The sequence below is a fragment of the Talpa occidentalis genome, unplaced genomic scaffold (genome assembly GCF_014898055.3).
Source record: "Talpa occidentalis isolate TD23 unplaced genomic scaffold, MPIMG_talOcc4v2.1, whole genome shotgun sequence".
NCBI lineage: Eukaryota > Metazoa > Chordata > Mammalia > Eulipotyphla > Talpidae > Talpa > Talpa occidentalis.
The window spans coordinates 99,925,909-99,950,011 of NW_026555331.1; the positions used below are offsets into that span (position 1 = coordinate 99,925,909).

A 24,103-nucleotide genomic window follows, 5' to 3' on the forward strand; every position below is an offset into this window, starting at 1 on the left:
CATATGTACGTCACAGAAAAAGAAAGACTGGAGGTTACCAGGGGTTGGGGTAGGGGCTAGTGGGGAGTTATCGTTTAATGGGGGCAGAGCTGCCGTCCGAGGTGATGTCAGGGTTCTGGAAGAGGGCCCTGCTGATGGCTGCAACCACCATGAATGTACTCAGTGCCACTTGGCGTCCTGCTGGCCAGGAACTAGGGACTTGCCTGCATTTAAAAATGGCTACAAGGGTACATTTCATGCTGTGTATTTTACATTAAACAGCACATATATTCCCATTTTCTAAAGCGAAATTTGGACCCAGAAATCAAATTATTTAAAAAAAATGTCAGAATGACTGTAGCCTCCATCACTAAGTGCTGATGCAATTCAGTTTCTCATGCCAGCGCTGGCCATCGTCTGCTTTCACACAAAATGGAAACACATGGGAAGATGCGAGTAGAAAACGTGGCATCCTCCACATGCTGACTTTCCCTTCTAACAGCCACCCCAAGTCGGTCTCCTCCAGGTCTCAGTCCCGAGTGTGCCTTCCTCTAGCAAAAGGTACGTCTTTGTGGAAAAGGGCTAAGACCACCACAGTCCTCCGTGACCGCTGCTGGAGACACTGGAGTCGCCCCGTGACCCATCACTGCAGGGGGCTGAGAGAAACCTCCCACTCTGCCCTCCCTGCCCACTGGAATCCTGACCCCCAGGAGCTCCTCTCTGGCACGTGAGAAGCCAGCCAGACAGGTAGCGAGAGAGAAGGAAAGATGTTTCATGAATGACTTTTTTTTTTTTTAAAGATTTATTTTTATTTATTTATTTGTTTATTTATATAAGCACTGGGTACAGTCAGAAGCGTGGGAGGGTGGGAGAATTCACCAGAGCGGGGAGCAGAGCAGGCAGAAGGACCGAAGTACACTGCTGAGGGAGCGGGCGGCAGGAGGGGTCTGCGTGCCATGTGGGACCCTCACCGGGTGGCCGGGGATCGAACCAGTGCTGTAGAGGCTGTGGGCAGCTTTGCAACCCAGCGCTCAACCGCTGGGCCACCAGGGAGGCCCTCATGACTGACTCTTCATGACAGTTTCCAATTATGACTTTTTTCCATGCCTGGAAGAGGCGAAAGAAAGGAGACCCACACCCAGCCTCCTCCATGCGGGCAACTGGGGCTGAGTCCATGTCCCCAATTGCCTTTGACGTCACTTCCTCCCACGCCCAATACAGCAATGACCCCTCATCGCATCACATTTGGTTGGAGAATCTTTATTTCCCCCTGCCTTTCCTTGACTTTAATTATACACTTCTTAGAGCTCAGATAATCTCTGGAGAAAAACAGATATAATAGATGAGCGGAAAAACTTACAAGGGGGGAAAGAGAAAGAAACGCCTATATCCAGCATTTTCTTAAGCTTAAAAATGTCTCCTCTGAATTATGGGTAAGTGGAGTAAGTGTGCTCAGAGCTAAATTACTTTGTTCCTTTGTTGATAGCTGTGGTGCAGCTGCTTGAAAAAAAAAAAAATAATGCACACACAAAGGGGAAGTTTTCTTTAAAGAAACTTAAATTGTGTTTAAGGGAGACCAAAGGCAGCACTGCCGCACATACCCTGTGCGAGTTCAGGCAGCTTCTCCCAGCTGGCCGAGAGGCGCCAGCGCGCAGGGGGAGGGCGGGGAGCAGCAGGGCGGGGCGCACCGCTCAGGAAGAGCCACTCTCTACAGGGAACCCGCCGCTGACCTGCCACTGCGCAGAGCAGGAAACACCTGGCGCCCTGCGCTGCCCGCAGGCTGTTTTACGGCAATGGGACCTCTGTGTGAGTTTTATCATACGCCACAGTCCCTGCCTAGGCCTCAAGAGAGCTGGCTTAGAGCACCAAGCTTCAACTTTCCCGTCCTTCTGGCTCCCTCTATCCTCTGAGCTGGCCTCACAGGGCAACACAGGAGCAATCACAAGAACTGCTTCTGCTGGCAAAAAAAAAAAAAATGACTTAACTACAGTACTAAATTGGGGCAGTGTTTTCCTTCTCTTTATTCCCCAGAGTATAAAAATTTGTTTTTAACACATGGGTCTGTATGAAACAAACACCCAGCTTACATGGCCTTCGTTACGACACCCAGAATCTGTCTGTCATTCTTTCAAATCGATCCAGGCAGCGTGCTATGGGCTGTAGTCACCTCTATGACCAAGAACATGAGCATGTAAGAGGTTCGAGAAGGGGAGCTACCAGAATGGTTTCGTTTTTATTCTGACATGAAGAAACTGACTAGAAAGTGAAGATGGGCGGGCTGGTGGCTGAATGTCTGAAGCGAGAGGAAAGGGACAGTGCAGGAGCGCAGTCATAGACGGGAAGCTGAAAAGCACCTCTCGAGCTTGAGGTCCCTTCCACCAGTGGTTTATGACGAGAGGAAGCTGGACAGGTTGGCAGGTCACCACCGTGAGGATCAGTGTTACGAGGGAGACCTAAGCAGTACAGCATCCGGAGAAAGGAAATCCATGAAGGCTTCATGGAAGAAGGAATGTCCACAGTGGATCTGAAGGGGGGGTAGAGTGTAGGAAAATGACGAGAGGCCGCCCAGACAAGGAGCGCAGCCTGCCCCAGAGCAGAGGGCAGAACAGTGCGTGACGCGGGGACCAACACAGTTCCTGGCCGAATGCAGCACAGTGGGCAGGAGGGAGGATGATGGGAGGTCAGAGGCTGAGAAGCACCTCGGCTGCCTTCTCAGAGGTGGGCCTCGGACAAGTCACCTCCTGAACGTCAGTTCATCACCTGTCAAATGGGGAATGACAACAGCACCTACAGCTTCCCAGGGAGGGATGTGAAATACAAGCGACTTGTCCAAAAAGCACGTAGTCACGGGCCAGCTAACTGGCTGGGCTCTGACTGGGGGGTTGGGGGGAGAAGTAACTGCAAGATAAAATCAGTCCTTACAGCAGCAAAACCAGCTGCTTCATTTCCTTATGTCAACTACAAGCCAGCCTTGTGCACGGCACCTAACAGGTCCTCCACGCTCAGAAGCCCTTCCCGGTGGACCCAACAGGCTCTGCTCTGCATCACTGCCTGGCCACTTGGGAATGGGGACAGGCAGCTGCGGAATGGGAGCAGGGGGTGCTAGACAGACTGGGACCACAGTGGGAAGTAAAGGGACGAACATTCGTATAAAGGCTACGAGGACCTTGCGAGAGGGGTGAAGAGAGAGGGAGGGGTGGAGGCGAGGAACATGGCATAGGTTTCATCAACTCCTGGAAGAGTCAGGGAGATGGGAGAAGAGGAGCAGGAAGAGGAAAGGAGGAGATAAAATGGGAAAGCCAGCGAGACAAGCAGGGGAAGGGAGATGGCAGTCTCAGATAACCCTTGAACTGGTCCAACCCTTGACTGGTCCAACTGGCCTAGCGAAATAAATCTGAGGCTGCAAGAATCTGGAGGCGACGCCTCCCTGGTGGCGCAAGGGGTTAAGCACCACACTAGAAGCAATCCACAGCCTCTGCAGCAGGAGCTCAATGCTGGCCGACCAGGGAGCAACCCACATGGCGCAGCAGACCTCTCCTGTCTTGCCCGCTGCTCCCCTCAGCAGTGTATTTCAGTCAGTCTGCCTGTTCTGTTCCCCACACGGTCTCTGGTGAATCCTCTCACCCCCCCATCCCCCACATCTCTGGCCTGTACCCCAGCTCTTATATGCATAAATAAACCTTTTTTTAAAAAAAAAAAAAACCTGGAGGTGAACCGCTGAAGCCAAGCTATCATGGAGATCACTAAGCAAAAAAAGGTCCGGAGACAAAACTTGGAGAACACCTACATGGGGGGCAGGAGAAAGATGAGGTGACAATAAACAATGTTGTGTTTCAACACAATAAAGATGTAATAGGAAAAAACCAGAGAGTGGAAGTGGCTATAGGGGTCAGATGCTCTGCTGACATCAGGGGAGGATCACAGAGATGGGGAGGCCTCCAATGACCTCAACAGCACATCCCCCCAGATTATACACAAGTCAGCTGAGTAAGCAGATCCTTCGTATGTCTATATAAAAATAACTGCTTCCCTTATACTTGTACAATCGAAGCAAGATGGGATTTACAGTCTTTTAAGAGAGTCCACGGTCAAAGGAGAATGAAGAATTTTCAGTGTCATGATGAGGCCACAGAAAACTAGCTATGTTGATTGGCCATTCTATTGCTGAGGCACAATATCAATCTCCAGGAGTCTCTCAGAGAACGGTAACTTGTGTCTGCACAGATCTAAGCCATTAAGGAAAGAACAATGCAGTTCCAAGAGCAAGGTGCCCCCAGAGCCACACTCACGCAGCTGTCTCGGGGCAACCACAAGCTCCTGCCTATGCTCTGGGCTCTCCCTGTGCGGGGCTCGCCCTCACGGCCAGCAGCGTGGCAGCGCTCTGAATACAGGGCTGCAGCTCCAAGGTGGAAGAAAATGGATTTAATCACGTGAAGTCCCCTTTATTTAAAAAAACAAACAATCAATTACATAGAAAGCATTTAAGCAGCAAAAGTGAGGCCAAGTTCCAGCACCAGAGTCTGGAACTGTGAAGGTATTAAAACACTTAGAAAACAAAAATATGCAACAATTGCTATCACCAACCTCAAAGCACAGCCAAAAGAAAGCATATCTAACCAAGGTTCCGGCTTCCAGACACAGCCTGCCTCGAAGCCAGAGCTGCGGTACCTGTTTCCCGGGCTCCAGCGAGTCGAAACTATCACAGCTCTCCTCTGATGACAGGGTTTCCATGGGAACATCGTCATGAAAACCAAGGAAGTCTTCATCATCACTGGGGGCGTTAAAGATGTCAGCTACTTCTTTGGGGATCTGCTTGGGATGCAGAAAAGAAGAAGTATATAACTATTGCTCTCACCACTGAGGAAAATTTTCTACAGGGCAGTAGGAACGACCATCTCAAACTCCATCCATCGGTCGAGGCTGCCCGGCACACCCCAGGGACCCGGAGTAACATGTGCTGCAGCTGATCCCTCACAGCAACATGGGCAGGCGGGGAGGAGAAGACTTTTCTCTCTCAAATTCTAGGCTTGTAGCCTATCTTCCAGCGAATGTCACCGCTGTAGCTAGATGTAAGACATTTTTGATCTCTTGACAAAAAGAAAGAAAAGAGATGTTGGTTTCCAAGAAAACAATGAGTTCTCTATTTTTCACTTACAGAGGATTTATCTTTCAATGTTATCCACGTCTTTAAAAAAAAATCCATGAGGTATTACGTAGCTCCTCTTAATTTCCACCTACAGTTTTTTCCTGTTTCTGTGTTTTGTCAGTGATTCAGAGATATGAAAATTCATACAGGGAAATAAGTAGTTTTCTTTTTCATAACCTGAGTCAATTTAAGTAATTTTGGAATTAACTTCAAGGGAGTTTAAATGCTGTTGGACAGGGGCCTCCCCGGTGGCGCAGCGGTTGAGCGCTGGGTTGCGAAGCTGCCCGCGGCCTCTGTGGCGCCGGTTCGATCCCTTGCTGCTCCCCGGCCGCCGGCGAGGGTCCCACAAGGTGCGCAGACCTCTCCTGCCGCCCGCTGCTCCCCTCAGCAGTGTACTTCAGTCCTTCTGCCTGCTCTGCTCCCCACTCTGGCTCTGGTGAATTCTCTCACCCTCCCACACTTCTGACTGTACCCAGTGCATGTATAAACAAAAAACAAACAAACAAACCAGCAAAAACAAATAAATAAAGCATGCCTCTATAAAAAAAAAAAAAAAAAAAAAAAAAATGCTGTTGGACAATTATTCCTAGAGAGAACACTGTCAACACATGGAAGTTACAAATACTATCTGCTGAGTCCACTTTGTATACTGACTAGCCAATTTGTTCCCACCTCTTTTTGAAAAAGTTTAAGCACATAGATAGCTGAAAGAGTAGTATAAACAGCCATATATTCTTCCTCCGGAGCCATGACCTGTTACCACATTTGCTGTCTCTTAACAAATATTGGTTTGAACAAGATACATCTGCTGACATTTGACTGTCTGACTAGAAAACCAGCAATTTAGTATGCGCCAACCTAATCCATGTATGTTTCAAGTAATTTGCAAACATAATACCAATGCATCCTAAAATACTTCAGCATTTTTCTCCCAAGAATATGGACATCTTCCTACAGAACATCAAAAAAATAATTATACCTAAAATAACAAAATCAATTCTATAAAACTGACACCATCTTTAAATGTCTGCCACTGGGCCTCCCTGGGGGCGCAGGGGTTAAAGTCTCAGTGCAATCAAGCTATTGCTAGCTCCTGTGACCTGAGTTGGATCCCCAACCAGGAGCTAAACCCACATGGTGCAGCAGACCTCTCCTGTCTCGCCTGCTGCTCCCCTCAGCAGTGTTATTTCAGTAGATCTGCCTGTTCTGTTTCCCACACTGTCTCTAGTGAATCCTTTCACCTCCCTGCAACTCTGGTCTACACCCCAGTTCTTGTATGCATAAATAAAAATCTTTAAAAATTTTCTTAAAATGGTAATTGAAAAAAAAAGCGTGCCTCTTTCCACAAAATGTCTTTCATAATTTGGGGGAGGGTAATAAGGATCACACATTGTATTTGATTCTTATGACATTTTTGTTGCTTTTCTTAACACTGACATTTTTTTACACAGCCCAAGACAACTGTCTATAGAATGCCACACATACTGAGTTTATTGGATTGTTTCCAATGGACATAATTTATACACAATTTCTGGCAACAATTCTACACAGGCAACATATACTTTGCAAAGCATTGTATATAAATTAAAAACACAAAATGTCAGAGTATCTCCTATTAAGTACTAGTGTGTTTTAAAATATAAGAACTTCCGAACATATTCAAAGATAGATGAAATAGTACAATGGACACATATAGTGACTCCTTAGCAAGCATCTGCGCATAGTTACTCTTGTGTCATCTGTACCCCTACCCACCTGCCCTCCTTCCAAATTTATTTTAAATTACTTATAAACACAGCACCATTTCACACTTTATAAGCAAATATAGTCTGTGTTCACAGTTCTATTGCCTCACATTTTTAAACTGTTTACATCATGACCTAATAAAGGCCCATACACAGAGGTCTCTCAGTTCTGTATCTCAATTCCTGATATTTTCCCTGCAACTTATTTTCAAAAAACTGGGTCATTTGACTTAGAGTTTGCAGCCCCAAGATGGTGTTTAGCAGATGCTTTTGGATTTCCTGTAATTTGGTAGTTGAAACTAGAGGCTTGGCCAAAATCAAGTCTGCTTCCTTTCTGACGAGACTCCTTTGTAGGTAGTATTGCTTTCTCTTGTAGTGGTGATGCTGTTTGGTAAACAAGGATATGCCAGATGTCTAACTATCAGAAATATCTATTACCCTTGGTACTTAATAATAATGGGGTGATATTTGACACTGTGAATATCCTTCTCCACGGTAACATTTCACTCAATAATCTCAGTATCCTTTGATAATGTTTGCCCAGATCAATTAACACATTAGGGGTTACAATGATGATTTTCAAATTCTATTCCTACTTCATACACTAGCTGGCATTCTGTAATGTAATATTCCCTCCCTGTCCCTGCTCCCCACTGCCTCATGTAAATACATGGGTTTTTTTTTCTTTAATTCAATGAGTCATAAACCATTACTGTCATTCCTTCTGATGCTCTAATTGTCCCAGATTTATTGGCCAAAGAAAGTTCCTCTAAATCTGCTTCTGTGTCCTTTTGATACGACCCTTTTAGCTCAACAACCTTTCTGGCACAAGCAGCCTACCGAGCTATCTTGTCCTTCACCTGCTCCAGAACTGGCAGCAGCCATTTCTCCAACAGGTCCAGGAAGGCGCAAGATCTGAGAGCTCTGTGTGCTGCTTGCCAGTCAAGTATCATTGCTTCTAGGCTCTCTGACCAACAGAGCGAGGATATTTTAAGTATCCTGAATCCCAAGTTCAGAGCAACACCTTAAATTTGAACCCTCCATGGAGGATTCCTCCTCACCTCCCTCAATCCCACATTAGTACCTTCAGTACCCCCGACAAGGAAAACCCCAACTCCAATATTTCTTATATACACATTCACTTGATCTACCCACTCAATAGTTTCAATCCTACATCAGCAATACTATCCCCAGCAATAGTCAATTTGAAAATTGCAGTATCATCCTATCTTTGGAACACAACTCCACTGTATACAGTATCTTTCCTTGAGATAACCAATCTTTGTATTGGGGGATACAAAAGTGCTTCATGTGCCTTCCCATTTCATCATGCAGTGTATTAAAGAGATACCTCAAGTGTCAAGATTTTAATAAATGTTATTGCTATAATACGACATTCTTATGTGCAAAACTGGCACTCTCTTTTGAAATCGAGTGCACAGAGGTGAGAAATGCAGTATCAGTCCAGTTTGGTGCCACTGCTTTTGTAACAGGGTGGTCCCCAGGAAAGGGGGAGGTTCCAGGTTTCCTGCCCCACCCAAGGGAGGGTGGAGCTGAGCAGGGAGAGAAGCAGCTGCAGAGGAGACTGAGGAAGGAAGGAAGCAGGATGGAGCCAGAAGGAGACCTGGGGGAGGCACATGGAGCAGAGAGACACATGAAGAAACTGCGCTTGCCTTTTGGTTGTGGACAGGGTGACACAGATGTGGGTGAGAGACCCATGGGGAGGTGACAATGGCAGCTTTTATCTTGATTTTGATTTTGCGCTTTTCCCTCCAGACTTGTCTGGTTGTTTCTGATCCTTTTCTGTGGTTCTCCACTGGAAGGTGCTTTGGACTTGTTGCAGGCTTTCGGCCTTGCTCTGGGCCAATCCTGCTTGGGTGGACTTTTACCCACGAGGGGACGGGTAACTTTGGGTGCTTCATTTAGAAACTATATTCTTTGCCTTTCCTGTATTGTCTGCTAATTGTATTAAAGTTCCTTTTCATTAAAGACTCAGATGTTTTGTGTTGATGTAGCGGATGGCAGAATCTATTTAGAGTGGGCAGATTTGCTGGGTCTGCCCTGTTAACACCTTGACTCACATTAACCATCAGGAGTTTTCTCCTCTTTTGCGTCTGTGCCATCAAAACAAATACCAAAGGACAAATATGAAGGGGCACTGAGCTGGTAACATCATTCTATGACTCACAAAGCTTGTTAGCCCAGAAGCAAGTTTTAACAAAAAAGGTTAAAAGAGAAGCAGCCCCCAATGTAACGATTAAATGGAAGCACATACAGGGACTGGGGAGGCTGGGGACAGGAATCAATTGCTTCCAGTGGCAACTGCATTAGCCCCAGGGCTATTGTCAAAAGCAGCCAGTGCTGTGAAGCCTGCATGTCCACCCAATTCCTCCTCCCTCATCTATGACTTCTGCATCTGCTCCAGAGGTGCCATTAGGGGGCTGTAATTACTGATTAGAAACAAAAGGAAAGAACACACTTTCCAAAAATGAAAACCACTATGCATCCTTGCAGCATGCAGGGCTGTTTCTTGCTGCCAAACTCCAAAAGGCATTAAGAGAAGAGTCAGTCACAAGCTCCCAAGTTTTGCAAAAATCTCTGTAAAATATGCAAGAGTCCTCCATGTAACAAACTGTTTAATAAATAAAATAAAGGGAAAATTTGTGTATGACAAGAACCCAATAAAACAGGATTTATAGGACACCCTTCCAAAGCCTGACCAGCAGTTCAACAATGACAGCCTAAGCATCAATCATTCCCTGTTCCGTTCAGCAGCGATCCCCTGGGCAGATTCGTAGTCTAGCCACAAAGCACAACAGACTGTATTTCCCACAGCTTATCCATTTGACTACAATGGCAAACATAGTACTCGTAAAGATAAACCTTAAACTGAAAAGAAAAAAAAGTACAAATTTCCAAGCAGCGGGGTAAGTTGATAGTAATGAAACGTACGTTAGAGTAAATGTGACAAAAGCTGATCCTCCCCTCCCCCCCAAAAAAAAAACCCAGAGAATTCCCCTTCTGAAAATGAAGACGTATTATTCACACTTGCTTTTGTAATCCATAGACACATCTACTTGATTCTTAACTTTCAAGGACGTGGTTCGTTTGTTCACTCTCCCCTGCAGGGGTAACTGTGAAGGGCAGCACAGGTCACAGGGGATCATGATTCACACCCCATAAGGACATAGCCCCTGGATGGAGTCCCAGGCACCTAACACAGGGCCTGGACTCACGGTCATCAGCATTTCTTTGCTGTAGGTGTAGCTTCCCAGGGAAGGCGCTCTGGGTTCAAAGGTGCCACCGCAACATTCCTATACGAGAATGAAGGATTTTCACCCAGAATACTAGGACATGGTCATCGAAGTAGTCATACCAACAGCTCCTCTTAGAAAAACACTGCCAATTTCACTTGTAAGACCCACAAATTACCTTAGAGCTCATCTTAGGAACACAAGTAGGTTTTGAGGCCGGGAGCAATGACGGCAGCAGCTCAGGGTAAGACAACCAGGGAAGTGCTGACTTTCAACTGAAGACAGAAGACCAGAAAGGGAGCCTCCCCCACTCCAGCTGTCCCCATCCTGCAGTGGGCCTCCAAGAAGCCAGAACTCTAAGTCACGGGGAGAAACATCCCAATTGTCACTTTCTAATGTAAGGACCAAATACCCAGGCTGGATCTCAAACTTGTTCAGGGTAGGTGTACAGCAGAACTCAGGGTACTTGCACAACACCAGGGAAATTTTAAATGCCAGAATTACAAATACCACCACCAATATACCTACGTAGTGTCCAGCAGTAATAGTACTGGAAAATGAAGTGTTAAAAAAATTAAGTAAAATCAGGTGTTGCAGTGGCCCACAGAATGCTGACAAAAAGGTAAAAGTGGGGAAATTGCTGGAGGAGCACCTTACAAGTCAGCCTGAGGGGGACACATGCCGAGGGGGGTGTGGCTGCCTCCTGCCTCAGGCCCCACTGTTACGAGACTATGCCTGCTGGTCAAAGTCATGGCAGGCAGCATTTGCACCTGCCTTACCAATCCTGGGGACTGACTCAGGACTGGGCACTGTGAAGTCCCATCATCCAGCTGCCTTTGCTGCTATTCCTGACCATCATCTGCTGGGCTCAGTCAGCCTCCTGACTACAGCTGTCAGCAGATCATGCAGGGCCTGTGCTGCAGCTGCCACTGGCTGCCACCATTCACCTGTGCGCCCTACAGACAGTGCCAGCAACCAATGGGCGCATGGAAAAATGGTTACAGGAGCCACCACCAGACAGCAGATCAAGCATCAATGCTAGCCTGAAACCAGGATGCACTCTCAGACCCATGAATTTCTCCGTTTCAGAAGCAATTTTAAAAATGCCTTACCCATATTCATAGCAGCATTCTTCTTCATACATAGCCTCAAAGTGGAAGCAACCCAAGGGTCTATCAATGGATACTTGGAAATAAACAAAATGCCTTATACATAGAATGGAATATTATTCACTTAAAAAAGAAGCAAATCTTGTCACATGCACCAAACTGAATGAACCAGAGAACCAGAAGGGCATTTGGTAAGTCAAATAAGTCACAAAAGGAAAAATACTGTATGAGTCCACTCATACCAGGTACTTTATACATGCTGCAAAATGCACAGACACAGGAAGTATAAAGGTTGTTGCTCAGCTGGCAGAGGAAGAAATAGGGAGTTGTTTAATGGGTACAAGGTTTCAGTTATACAAAATGAAAATGTTCCAGAGATTGTATATGCAACAATTTAAACACTACTTAAAAATGTTAAGTATTATGTGCTCCTTACCAGTTTTAAAAAATCCAACAAAATACAAATCAAAGACAACTTTTAAATGTGGGAAAATATTATATTTCTTAAATAAAAGTGTTTTCAAAATCCACAGAACAAGCCTAGACTTCCACCCAATCCTCATGCTATAGGAGTGTGTGATTTGGGCACCAACCCTGTGATGTAAGGTGGGGTCCAGATACATCCAGATACTTGTACATGTTATGTCGAGGATTTAGCTTTAGTGACTGATATACCATGCCATGAGCCCTGGTATCTGAGCTCCTCAGAACCACACTGGGTAGAATCCAGCTTTGTTCTATCCAACTAGCTTTACTACTAACACAAAACCTGCCAAGTAGCCCTTGCTTCTCCAGCATTACTTGAGTAACGCAAGCACTGCTTTGGAGGGCTCCACATTACCTTGACCTCTGCCAGTCAGAGCCTCCATTAAAATTTAACAAACTAAAAAACCACAAAAAGATGCCTCCAACTGCTGGCTGCTTTTCAGTCAAGTATTTTCCTTTGAAAGTAAGTTATTGTATCATTAAGTTTAATTTTCACATTTTAAAATTAAGTATTTTTTAACCTAAATTTCAAAGATAGCTAAATCCATTCTTGTTGGATTAAAAAATATGACCATCTCTCCAGGAAGAACACATTTATCATCTATTAGTTTTTGAAGGAACAGAAATTGAGATTCTCTTTAAGGCTAATGAGTCAAGAGCTGATTTTGATAAAACTCAAGGAAATGTTTCTCCAAGAATATTTTGTATGTATTTCACCGGGAAATATGTTTCATTTTAAGCCCTAAAGATCAGCACAAGAGATTCATGCATGCTTTGGAATTTTACCTTAAGTATTCTGAAAGCAATTCTGATAGCAGGGATGGCAGAATTTGCAAGCAGGGAATACTATCTTGATTCTGGAAAGAGACCTTTTACATAGAGGAAAACATTCCTTCAGCTTTTCCTTTAACCCACCAAAAAGAAAGATTTTTTTTTTTTTTTTTTACTATTTTCTACCATAAACACCATCATTTCCTTACATCTCTTATGATTATGATTAAACTGTTTGGCCCATAAGAAACACACATACCATAGACCATTCACAAAAACTAGGTTGAAATGCATCAAAGACTTAAATTACAAAACTTTTAGAGGAATACGGAAGATCTCTGTGACTTGGAATTAGGCAAAAAATTCTCACAAACAATATCAAAATCACAATACAGAGATTTAAATTTATAAATTAGATAATCAAAATTAAGAACTTCTGCTGAGGAGGGAGGGAAACATCTGTTCTTCAAAAAACAAAGAGAATGAAAAGGAAAGTCAACAGACTGGTAGACAATATCTTCAAGTAATGTATCTGATAAAGAACTAAGGCCTCAAACTCAGTAAGAAAAAAAAAAAAAAAACTAAACCAATTAAAATTGGGCCAAGGATGTGAGGAAATACTTTACCAAAGATACACAATGGCAGGTAAACATATGAAAAGATATTGGTCTCCTGATCATTAGGAAAATGCAAATTAAAATTACAATGAGAAAGATTACATAACTATCGGGATGGCTTAAGAGACAATACCAAGTGCAGACAGGGACCCAACTGGCGCACTCACACACTTGATGGAAATGCAAAAATGGTTGGGCCACTGGAAAACAATTTGGCAGCTTCTCACAAAGTTAAACATATGCTTACCACGAGACCCAGCAATCTTACTCCTAGGGGTTTACCCAAGTGAAATGAAAATTTACATTCACATGAAACTTGTAATTAGCAGCTTTAGTCCCAAACCTAGAAAGACTCCAAATCAACTAGGGAATGGATAAACAAATCATGGTACATTCATACCACTGCATATTTACTCAACAATAACAAAGAATGAATTACTGATAAGCACAACAAGAACAAATCTCAAATGCATTATGCCAAGTAAAGAAAGCTGTTACAAACTGTCTGGTTCCACTTACATAACATTTCAGCAAAGGCAAAAAACTACAGACAGATAACAGTGGCTGCCTGGGGCTAGAAGTAGGGATTGACTACAAAGAGGTAAGAATTTCTGAGGGTGATAAATCTGACTGTAGTGGTGACTTCACCACCGGGGGCATTTTTCAGAACTAAAACTGACCACCAAGAAGGGTAAATTACACTGTGTATGAATCAAGGCTTAGTCCAAAAAAAAAAAGAAAACCAAAAAGGTGTGGAAACAGTAGGACAATACAGATTGCTTAGAAATGTATTCTAGAATACATTTAAATTTGATGTAAGGAAACACCATGAATCAATTGGAAAGGGATGGCGTTATCAATAAATGGTACTGTAAGCAGGCTATTCAAGGAGGAACAAACAGTCTACTTTGCTTCTCTCCTGATGCTATAAATCAGATGGTCCAAGAGTAAAAAGGTAAACCACAAGAGATGATATTAAAGTGACTATGCCGGGCCTCCCCGGTGGCGCAGCGGTTGAGCGCTGGGTTGCGAAGCTGCCCGCGGCCTCTGCGGCGCTGGTTCGATCCCCGGCTGCTCCCCGGCCACCGGAGGAGGGTCCCACATGGCGCGCGGACCTCTCCTGCCGCCCCGCTGCTCCCCTCAGCAGTGTACTTCGGTCCTTCTGCCTGCTCTGCTCCCAGCTCTGGCTCTGGTGGATTCTCTCACCCTCCCGCGCTTCTGACTGTACCCAGTGCATGTATAGACAAAACAAACAAACAAACAAATAAATAAATAAAACATGCCTCTATTAAAAAAAAAAAAAAAAAAAAAAATAAAGTGACTATGCCCCTGGCTTCTAGAATGGGGAGGAATTTAAGCATCTGTGTAAAGATCAAAAAGGGAAAGAATAGCATACTGGACCATATAATTTAAAACTTTTTATTTAGAAAGCAACACCAAAACAAACAAACAAACAAACAAACAAACAAACAAACAAAAAAAAAACCCCAAACAAAAACCCAGTTGGGGAGAAAGATCTGCCACAAATACAACACACTAATTTTACTGAAATGCTCATGACAGAATGAAATGCATCAAGAATCAGACAGACAAAATGGATGAAGGAATTGAAATAAAGACAGGTATAAAGACATATATAAAGGTATATATCCTCGACAGGAGGATGCAACAAGATCAATTTCACCAAAAATCACACTCTACAGTGAAGATAAAAACCTTTCCCCTGCAGAAGGAGTAAGACAAATGTTCACTTTCATTCAATGGAATAGTTGAAGCTCTAGTCACAGCACTTATACAAGAAAAATAAATAAAGGGTCTCCAAATTGGAAATGAAAAGTATCTTCTCACATTTATAATCCTTTATGTAGAAATCCCTAAAGATTCCACAAAAACTAAGTGCTGATTAGTGAATTCAGTAAGACTGCAGAACACAAAAGCAACACATTAATAAGTTGTATTTCCATACACTAACAATCAAGGTCTGGAAAAGAAATTACGAAAACAAGTCCACTTACAGCAGCATTAAAAAGAATAAAATACTGAGAAAACAATTTTAAAAAGGAACCATACTGGAGGACTCACACTGATTTCAATTAAGAACAGATACAGAGGAACACAGATGCTTCTGCATAGACATGCACATCAATGAAATAAAAGAAAGCACAGAAATAAACTCTTAGATATGGTCAAATGAAATTGGATCTCCACATGGAAAAAATGAAGTTCGACCTTATCACCACTTACAAAAACTCAAAACGCATCACAGACTTAAATGAAAAGAGCTAACGCTCTAAAAAAAAAAGGGGAAAAAATTCAGGATATTGGATCTGGCAGTGATTTTTTAGATATGATACCAAAGTCATAGGAAACCAAGAAAAAAAAAATAAACCGGAGGACTTTATCAAAATTAAAAACTTTTGTGCATCAAAGATACCATCAAGAGAGCGAAGGCAACCTACACAATGAAAAACTATTTGCAACCATATCTGAAACATAATTTACCCGGAATAAAGAACTCCTACAGATCAGGAGGGAAAAAAAAAATTTAAAAATGAGTAAATGACTTAGATGTTGCTCCAGGGATGTAAAAATAGTCAACTAAATATGTGAAAAGATGCTCCACTGTCACTAGGGAAACACAAATCTAACCACCAGGAGGTATTACTTTACATCATTAGGATGGTGTTATCTGAGAAATATTAGCAAGTATGTGGAAAAATGTAAAGCAGTGCATCTGTTTTTCCAAACAATTTGGTGGTTCCTCAAAAAATTAGACACAGAATCAGCACGTTCTACTTTCATGTAGGTATATGTTTGAAGTACCAAAAACTGGGATTTGAACAGATATTTGTATCCCAGTGTACACAGCAGCATTATTCACTAGTCAAAAGCTGGAAACAACCCAAATGTCTATGAATGGATGAACAAATGAAATGCAGTGAATAATAAGTGTGGTATATGCAGTGATTTTTCAGCCTTCACAAAATTTATTTCGGATACATGTTACCACATGAGTGAGCCTGGAAAACATACTAAATGAAAGCAGCCAGGTACAAGGGACAAACAGCGCCAGATTTCTCTTCTACAAGGCACCAAAACCAGGCAAATTCAGAGACTGAAAGCTGAGTAGTAGTTATCAGAGCCTGGGAGGTGAGGAAAGCTAAGTTACTGTTTAATGAGTACAGAGTATTCATTTAGGATTATGAAAAAGTTCTAGAGATGGACAATGGGACAGTACTTAACGCCAATGATCTGTGTACTTGATTAAATTGTATACATGCTTAAGACAGTAAATTTTGCTACATATATTCCACCACCATTAAAAAAAAAAGCCAAAGTAATCAAAATTTTTTTAAAGAGGAAATATAATCGGGGAGAAATTTACAGACATGTATGAGTGTAAGGTTTAGAAGAGCTATTCAGCAAATTAAGTAGCCTAGGAACCTGAATTTTGGCAGAGGTCCTGGGAGTGAAGTGAGCCAAACCACTTGAGAAGTACTGGATAATTTCCTTTTCCAGAAAGGTCAGCAGATAGGAAATGTGACCAATGTTAAGATTTCTCTGGACAACAGAAGAAACAGAAGCAGACATATCTGTACATGCATGTGTTAAAACAGAAGACCATCCCTATATACACACCACTGATTTGTACTCTTTAAATGGGTGAATTGCATAGGATGTAAATTTATCTTAATTATCTCAATAAAATTGTTGCTTAAAAAAAGACTTCTCTGACAGTAAGATGCTGATTATCCAATTAGAAAGTCTGTTCTCAGGGATTCCTGACAAGGTGGTGGTGGCATTTGGGACAGAAGAGCTTTACTCTTGGGGTTCACCTGCCACCCCAGAGTGCTTCCCACCAATGAACTCAGAACCACAAAACAGGAACTTGCCCCTCACTATTATCAAAAAAAAAACAAAAAACAAAAAAACAAAAACAAAAAACCAAAAAAACACACACACAAAAAACCCCCACGCTTTTTTTTACCATCACCACACCAGCTCACTCAGATGAGAATCACAAAGGGAGGCCCAAAATCGAAATCAGTGTTGCTGTGTCTGTCAGACCATGACAGCAAACAACTCCAAGACTCAACTGCTTAAAATAAGGTTTCTTTTTGGTTCCTATCCTGGCCAGCCAGGTGAGCCATGCCCTCTCTCCCACACGGTCCTCCCACAGGACACCGTGACAGAGCTGTCACTACCATGCACGCTGGCAGCGGGAATGAGACACAGTAAATGACACACTGGCATTTACATAAGTCCACCTAGAGACACAGGACACATCTGCTCACATCAGCCCAAAGGCAGCAACACAGCCAGGCTGGTATCAAGGGCCAGGAAAATGCATTCCTCCCATTTACCCAGAAGGAAAAGACCATGAACGTTAGTGGAGAGCCCCAATGGCTTCCCACCTACGGCTGGAAGATGATCTGTCAAGTAGATGATGCTCTATTGGTGTTCACTGTTCAAAGTTGTTAAGAGTGTAACCAGCACCGTGTCAGGTCAGGTATGTGCTGGGCACCAGGCTAAGGGAGCCAGCGAAGGAGTCGTGTGCCGCAAGACAAATGTGAGCAGGGACGTCCAGGTGACCTGCGGGAGAAGTGACAGCAGCTGCAGGCAGCCTGGGGGGACATGCTTCCTAGTGGAAGCAGGCAAGGGGAGGTGCCCCTGCTCTCTGCAGAGAAGCACAGACCAGACCTCCACCCTGACGAGGGCTGGGGTTGGGGGGTCGATCTTCACCCTATGGGCCAGCCGGAAGCCTTTGTACAGGGATCCCCCTTGACATACTTCCACCCTGCTAAGGGAAAACGCATCCGAAAGATCGAGCAGGCTGCTGACACCACTTGGCTCCGGGCTTTGTGCAGCAGTGAATGTACACACGCCTAAGAGTGCATCCTTTCTCGGTTCCTAATTACAGCTGGGAAAGAGGACACACTTAGCACCAAGAGGGTCAGGAGGACAACCAGATGCTCTTTTCAGTGGACTTTTGAAGCTGGCAGTGTGGGGAAAACAATGAGGTGGGCTTTTTCACTTTTTGTCAGGTATGGGAGCCTGATGTAAGTGGCCCTGTGCATGTGTGAGGCAGGCTGGATGAGGTCTCCCTGGCGGAGTGCTTTAATCAGAAAAAACTCCCCAAATGTCAGAACCTGGAACCAACTGTCAGGAAAAAAAAAGAGAATTAAGTACAATGATTTGACATGCACACCTATTTTTCTTAACTTTCTATTCCAAATCAATGTTAATAGAGAACAAAAAGTCACCCAATGTTTTGCACTGAAAAATATTCTTAGGGATTTCAGCATAAACTACAGTTGTGGGGGTTTGTTGTTTGTTTCCATTTAACTGCCCTGAGAGTCAAGATACTGTGGGATGGGGAAGTAGGCAGAGAGATATCTTCCCTATTTCAGGATTACAGGTATGACTTCTAAATCTTACATGTGGCTGTCCATCCTTCTCAAACTGGGGAATTCACCTGACAGCCACAAAGGCTTTCAGGGCCTCTGGTGGAACAGGGGAAGGGGATTTTTTTCCCCAGAAGAATTTTTCAATGTCATTTTTGTATTAAAATAAAATGTATCATAAAATGGAACACGAAAGAGGCCAGACTTTTACAGATAAAACTGGAGGGTGATGAAACTGTGCAGGCAGTACAGAGCTCCCTTATCTCCGGGACTCTGGAGCAAGCAGCAGCTGAATCCAGCAGAAAATGCAAGAAGCTCTGCTACAGGCCTTTTCCAACCTGTCCTAACACATACTTCCACCCACTATACACAGTGCCAAGCCCTAAATCATGTATTTTTTTAAAAATTCAACAAATATTTAACACATACTAGATGCCAACTCACTCACACATCTGGGTAATTAGCATTTTGCCCTACCATGTGATGATCCTGTCACCAGTCACCACCCTCGGTAAAGTCTGGAGCCCTCCTAAACAGAGGTCAGCCAACAAGCAGACAAAGGGGTGCAGGGCAGAGTTCACTCACAAAAGGAGGGCACTCTCCACAGTGTACATAAAGCCCTTTGGGAGCAGAGGCTTAAAGAAAGGGGGCTGAGCACATACCTGTGCTGCTTCTATGGAGGGATTGGGGGAATAGCAGAGAGGGTTTGTGGGGGTGTCCCTGGACCATGCCCAATTCTGGTGATGCTAGTACAACTGCCAAGGTAAGAAACACCTGGGAAGTTGTCACCCACATATCTGGTATCCCAGGCAATCCAAAAACAGACTCATTTTTAGAGATTCAATATGGTACTTTTAAAACGTTTTAAGTGCAACACTTAGGTATACAGCTTGGTGAAATTTTACAAACTGTACCCATGCATTATAACAAGCACCCAGGTCAAAAAATAAATGTCTACCTCTTATAAATCACCTTGTAATGGGTAAACTGACACGCAACTGTCAGTACTGACAGCCAACCTTAAATGAAAACACAGTCTCAGGAATCCAGGAAACAAATTATGGTTGGAGTAAATGTGACAAAAGAAGACCAGCTTCATATTAAAAAAAAAAACAAAAACAGAAACAAAAATAAAGGGGAAATGCTTTAGGAAAACTAGGTGTCCAAGATCCTCATCCCTTGTATGTGAAGAAACGGTAATTAGAAAAGCGTGGACTCCAATACAAGGCACAAGGGATGCACCACCCGCAGATTTATTGCAAACGTCCTGGAGTGATTTTTCAGCAGAAAATTGACACATAAAACACATAACTACTCAATGAAATGATAGTAATTAAAAATGGAAACTGTAAAGATCTCCAAGCTATTCAGAAAAATAGTACTGACATTGCTGGAGAGAATTCAAATAGCTATCAGACTACATAAGTTAAGCAAAATTGGAAACTGAACACAAGCAAGCATTGGATGGAAAAATATCAGAAAAACAAAGCCCAGAGGGCAGGGTGGAGCAGTAGGTCAATGCTGGGTTTCATTTCACACAACTCATACAATGCAAAAATCATTCCTATGTAAATCGCTTTGTGGATCTTATTCTGTCCCAAGTTGGTTACAGGCAGAATCCAAGGAGGCCTGTTCAAAGAATCACCAGTTCAGTTCTTAGAAAATGAATGAGACCAGCCACTGTAACACCCAGGCCCTTCTAGTTAAAGGAATGAAGATAACATGAGAAAATTCAAAAGGATTCAGAATGTATTCTACTCAAGTATATCTGGCATGCCCTTGATGATCTCAACTGCACTGTAAGTTAAGCTGGCAAAGATTCTGTCCTCATAATGTTATTTCACTGAAAGTTGTGACCTGCCAGGATCCAGTGGTGCAGCAGCTCAGAACAGAATCTAGACTTAGCTAATCCCTGGGCTTTCCTGAACAAATTCCTCAATTTAGCCTTATCTTGAAAATGCTGCCAATACAACCTACTTCACATTACTGCAATGAGGGTAAAATCTGGTAACTTAAAGTACCTCGCACAGTTCAATTTTTAAAAGGTAGTGGAAGTTTCCAGTGAGGTCCTGGGGCAGGCAGGAGGGTGGAAGGGGGAGCTCCTCTTAAAGGACTCTCCTAAAGCACAGATCCAGGGGCAGCTGAACTCTGGTAAAAGAGGCAAGAAGTTCTGGTTGGGAGCCTGGGAAAAAGCACTACCTTCTGTTTCTTCCACCATAACGTAACACCCAGCACAGGGTCGGGGCTCAAGGATCATCTGAAAAATGAACTAACCCAGTCTGTGGCCCCTCAGTCACCAGCTGATGATTATGGAGCAAGGCAGCCAGGAAGCATCACTTATTTTTCAACTAAAACTCCAGCCTCATGACAATCTTTGCACCACTCTACACGGTGTTAGTTTTTACTACTAAGGATGGTAAACTTGTCTGTGTTAACTTCATCCGCATTTACCAAACATGCCGGTCAATGGTCCGATTTTAAAACATTCAGAAACCACTGCTTTGCGTACACAATAACAAAATAAAATGGTCCACTAATATTTTTTCTTTATCCCTCCCCCAAGCAACCAGTATTCAGGGGAAGCAAAGTACCAGGCTTTCCTGCCCTCCCGCCATTAGGGCTGATGATGGATCTGCGGTCCTGAATGCATGCCTGATGGCGGGCACCTGGAGGAGGGTGTGGGCATGCGTAGGTGGGTTCACCTGGGCTGAGACTGCGCTTATAAGGGTGGTGCCAAGATGCCAGCAGAACAGCAGAACCAGAAGAGAGCAAAAGGAGCAGAGAAGCAAGAGCCACGAGAGAAGGCCGGAGAACCCAGGAAGAGTGAAGACTTGCCAGAGGCTGGGAGGCCTTCCATCCTCCCAGCCCTCCGGCACCCCTGCCTGCCGCGTACCTGGTAAACATGCAAAAAAAGCCTGCAAAAGCCACCGAGGGCTCCAAGACTCTCCTTTACCCCGTCTGCTCAGCTCACAGATACCCTGCTCTGTGCCCTTCCAGCCCCTACAGGTATCAATCCCACTTTGATGGAGTATTAAAAAAAACAACAAAGAGCCTCCCTGGTGGCAAAAGGGGTTAAGCACTGCACTATGAAGCAATCCGCAACCCCTGCAGCATGAGTTCGTTCCCCGGACAGGGAGCAACCCACATGGCGCAGCAGACCTTTCCTGTCCCACCCGCTGCCCCCCTCAGCAGTGTATTTCAGTCAGTCTGCCGGTTCTGTTCCCCACTCTGTCTCTGGTGAATCCTCACACCCCCAACATCTCTGGCCTGTACCCCAGCTTTGCATGCATGCATAAATAAATCTTAAAAAAAAAAAAAACAAAAACACAACCTGCACCCTAGTGCAAGAAGGGCGTGAAAGGTCAATACAGACATGCAGGGCCTCCCACTTTCACTGCTTAAGCTGAGGTTATTTCATCCTCCTGTGAGCAGCACCCCTAAGACCTCACAGTAAGGGTGAGCATATCCTTGCCTTTACAGGGGATTATACACAGACATTCATTATTAAAGCACAGAGACACAGTGGTCAAACCAAGCAGGAAGGAAAGGCAGCATGGTTTGCTATCAGAGGACATTAAGTCCCTCACATTGGTAAGGTTGCAAAGATGCAGACACTAGAAAAGAATTCAGAGTTTAAATGAGTGTCTTCTCTTCTCCCTGCCAAGAGTCCCTGCTGGAACATCAGGCCTAAACTGCTTTGCAGGAACCGCTTGCAGTTCTGTGCTTTACAAGGGATGGAAATCATATTTCCTGCATGTGTGATATTAAAACCCACTGCACACGGAGCTGAGCCTTAGTGTGCTCTAATGCCGCTTCAGGCAGTTCATCACACTGCTTTATTCATAAGCCTGGATGCAGGGTAGAACCAGAGGAATCTAGCATCTTGCTGCGCCTGAACTGTTCATTAAGTGCTCTTATCTGCAGTCACCTGCCCACCCCACAGAACCACTCTCCACTAATTCAAATTAAAGAGACTATAATCTGCTCACATTTAAATTATGATGAACAGGAACATTTCCAACTGTAAATATCATCACACATCTCAATTTGTGCTGCCAATTAGGAGGCCTTTAGAAAATAAAAAAACAAAACACCTGATCATCTTATGTATAGTAATTTGCCCTAATTGGTGGATAATGGGTCAGATATAATTTGCTGATTACCCCTACATGGTAAAGAGCTTATTTAACATTATAGAGCTACCAAAATTAGCTTCATTATTGGATGGTAAAATGTTCCCTTTCAACCTCCACATCCTGGGACATTCTGAATTTTCTAAGCCTGAGCTGTTTTAAGTGGTGGGAATGTAATTCCATCAGTACAACAGGTTTCAGGAATGATACATTCAGGCTACATTTTCTGGTGAAACCCACCATGGGCTCCAGGCGCCTCCCAGAAGGGCTTAAATCCTGGGGAAGCAAGAATCTACAGGAAACACAGGATACTAATTCCAGGGTGAAAGATCCGTGGCAACAATAAAGTGTAAGAGGGTGTCAGTCCCGCTTAGGCTTCGGTCTGTTTTCCTTGCTTTTTATACCTTTCATTAGAGAAAGTTTAAAATAACACTCTTTATTATCCTCCACAACAGACCCTTCTCCAATATCCACTTTCAAAATCACTAAATAGCTACGGCAACCAAGAGTGGTTCTTTAAGTTGCTCCCAGACCCAGGCAGGTGACAGTGGCCTAGACTTTGCAAGACAGGCAGCTGGCAACGCTGGAATAGCAACCACCCCCCCCCCCCAGTCTCTCCACGCTGCCCGCCCCCTTTCCTGGGCTGAGCACCCAGGTGAAGAACAGAAGTAAACACCAACTGAGGGTAAGGTGGAAGCAATGAGTCAGAGTAGCTCGTGAAAGCAGCAACAGACTCTCACAAAGCAGTCTTCTGGGCTCCCACAAGCTGCAGGGGGCTGCTTCCTTCCCTTTCTAAAAGTTTTGAGCTCGTTAGAAAAGTTTTTGTTGCTTACCTCAATAAAATACATTACTCACTACTAAAAAGTAAAGAAAAGCCATTTCTAAAAGTACAAAACAAACAAAAAAACCCAAAAAAACGGAAGCACGTTTGCTTGCCCACCACCACCACCTCCCACTGAAACAATCTGGGGAGCTGACTCTCAAGTATCCGCGAGATACTTAACATCTATCAACAGTTCAGACCACAATGCCTAACTGGGGTGGGACCCGGGGGCTTTCTGACGCGGCCTAACGACACTGCCATTTCCAATTAGTGAGAAAAACCCCTAAAACATCCAGAACCGCGCTACAACAACTTCAGCAGCAACTCCTCCCACCTCCATTACCCCAGGGGAACCGGGGACCCAACCATGATTAGGAAAATTACACTTTCCTTAAACTTCCACATCTCTGTGCCTCTTCCTGGAGAAAGCAGGGGGAAGGCGCTCCCCAAAAGTTCTCCGCCCCCCAAGCATCACCCGCGGGGTGCTAGAAAACAGCACAGGCGGGCGCGGCGCCCCTGCTGCCTCCCCACCGGCACGTCCCCAGAAACGCACCCACCCGGCGCCCACGGGCCGGCCTGGCCCGCCACGCCGAGCGCCCACTCGGGGCAGGGCGGCCCCGGGCCCCGCAGCCCGG

General features: G+C 44.3%; 1 protein-coding gene across 7 annotated transcripts in view; it reads right to left on the reverse strand.

Moving 5' to 3' along the window:
- CDCA7L (cell division cycle associated 7 like) overlaps positions 1-24,103 on the reverse strand; it is a 73,220-nt gene that overhangs the window by 27,490 nt on the left and 21,627 nt on the right. For 4 of the 7 annotated variants that reach the window (XM_037508935.2, XM_054692420.1, XM_037508945.2 and 1 more), the window contains exon 1: positions 4,648-4,791. In XM_037508935.2, the coding sequence (XP_037364832.2) occupies positions 4,648-4,710 (63 nt within the window). In that variant the 5' untranslated portion in view covers positions 4,711-4,791. Of the gene's footprint in view, positions 1-4,647; positions 4,792-24,103 lie in introns of those variants that run through there. The other 3 variants (XM_054692422.1, XM_054692419.1, XM_054692421.1) reach the window with 1 other exon arrangement.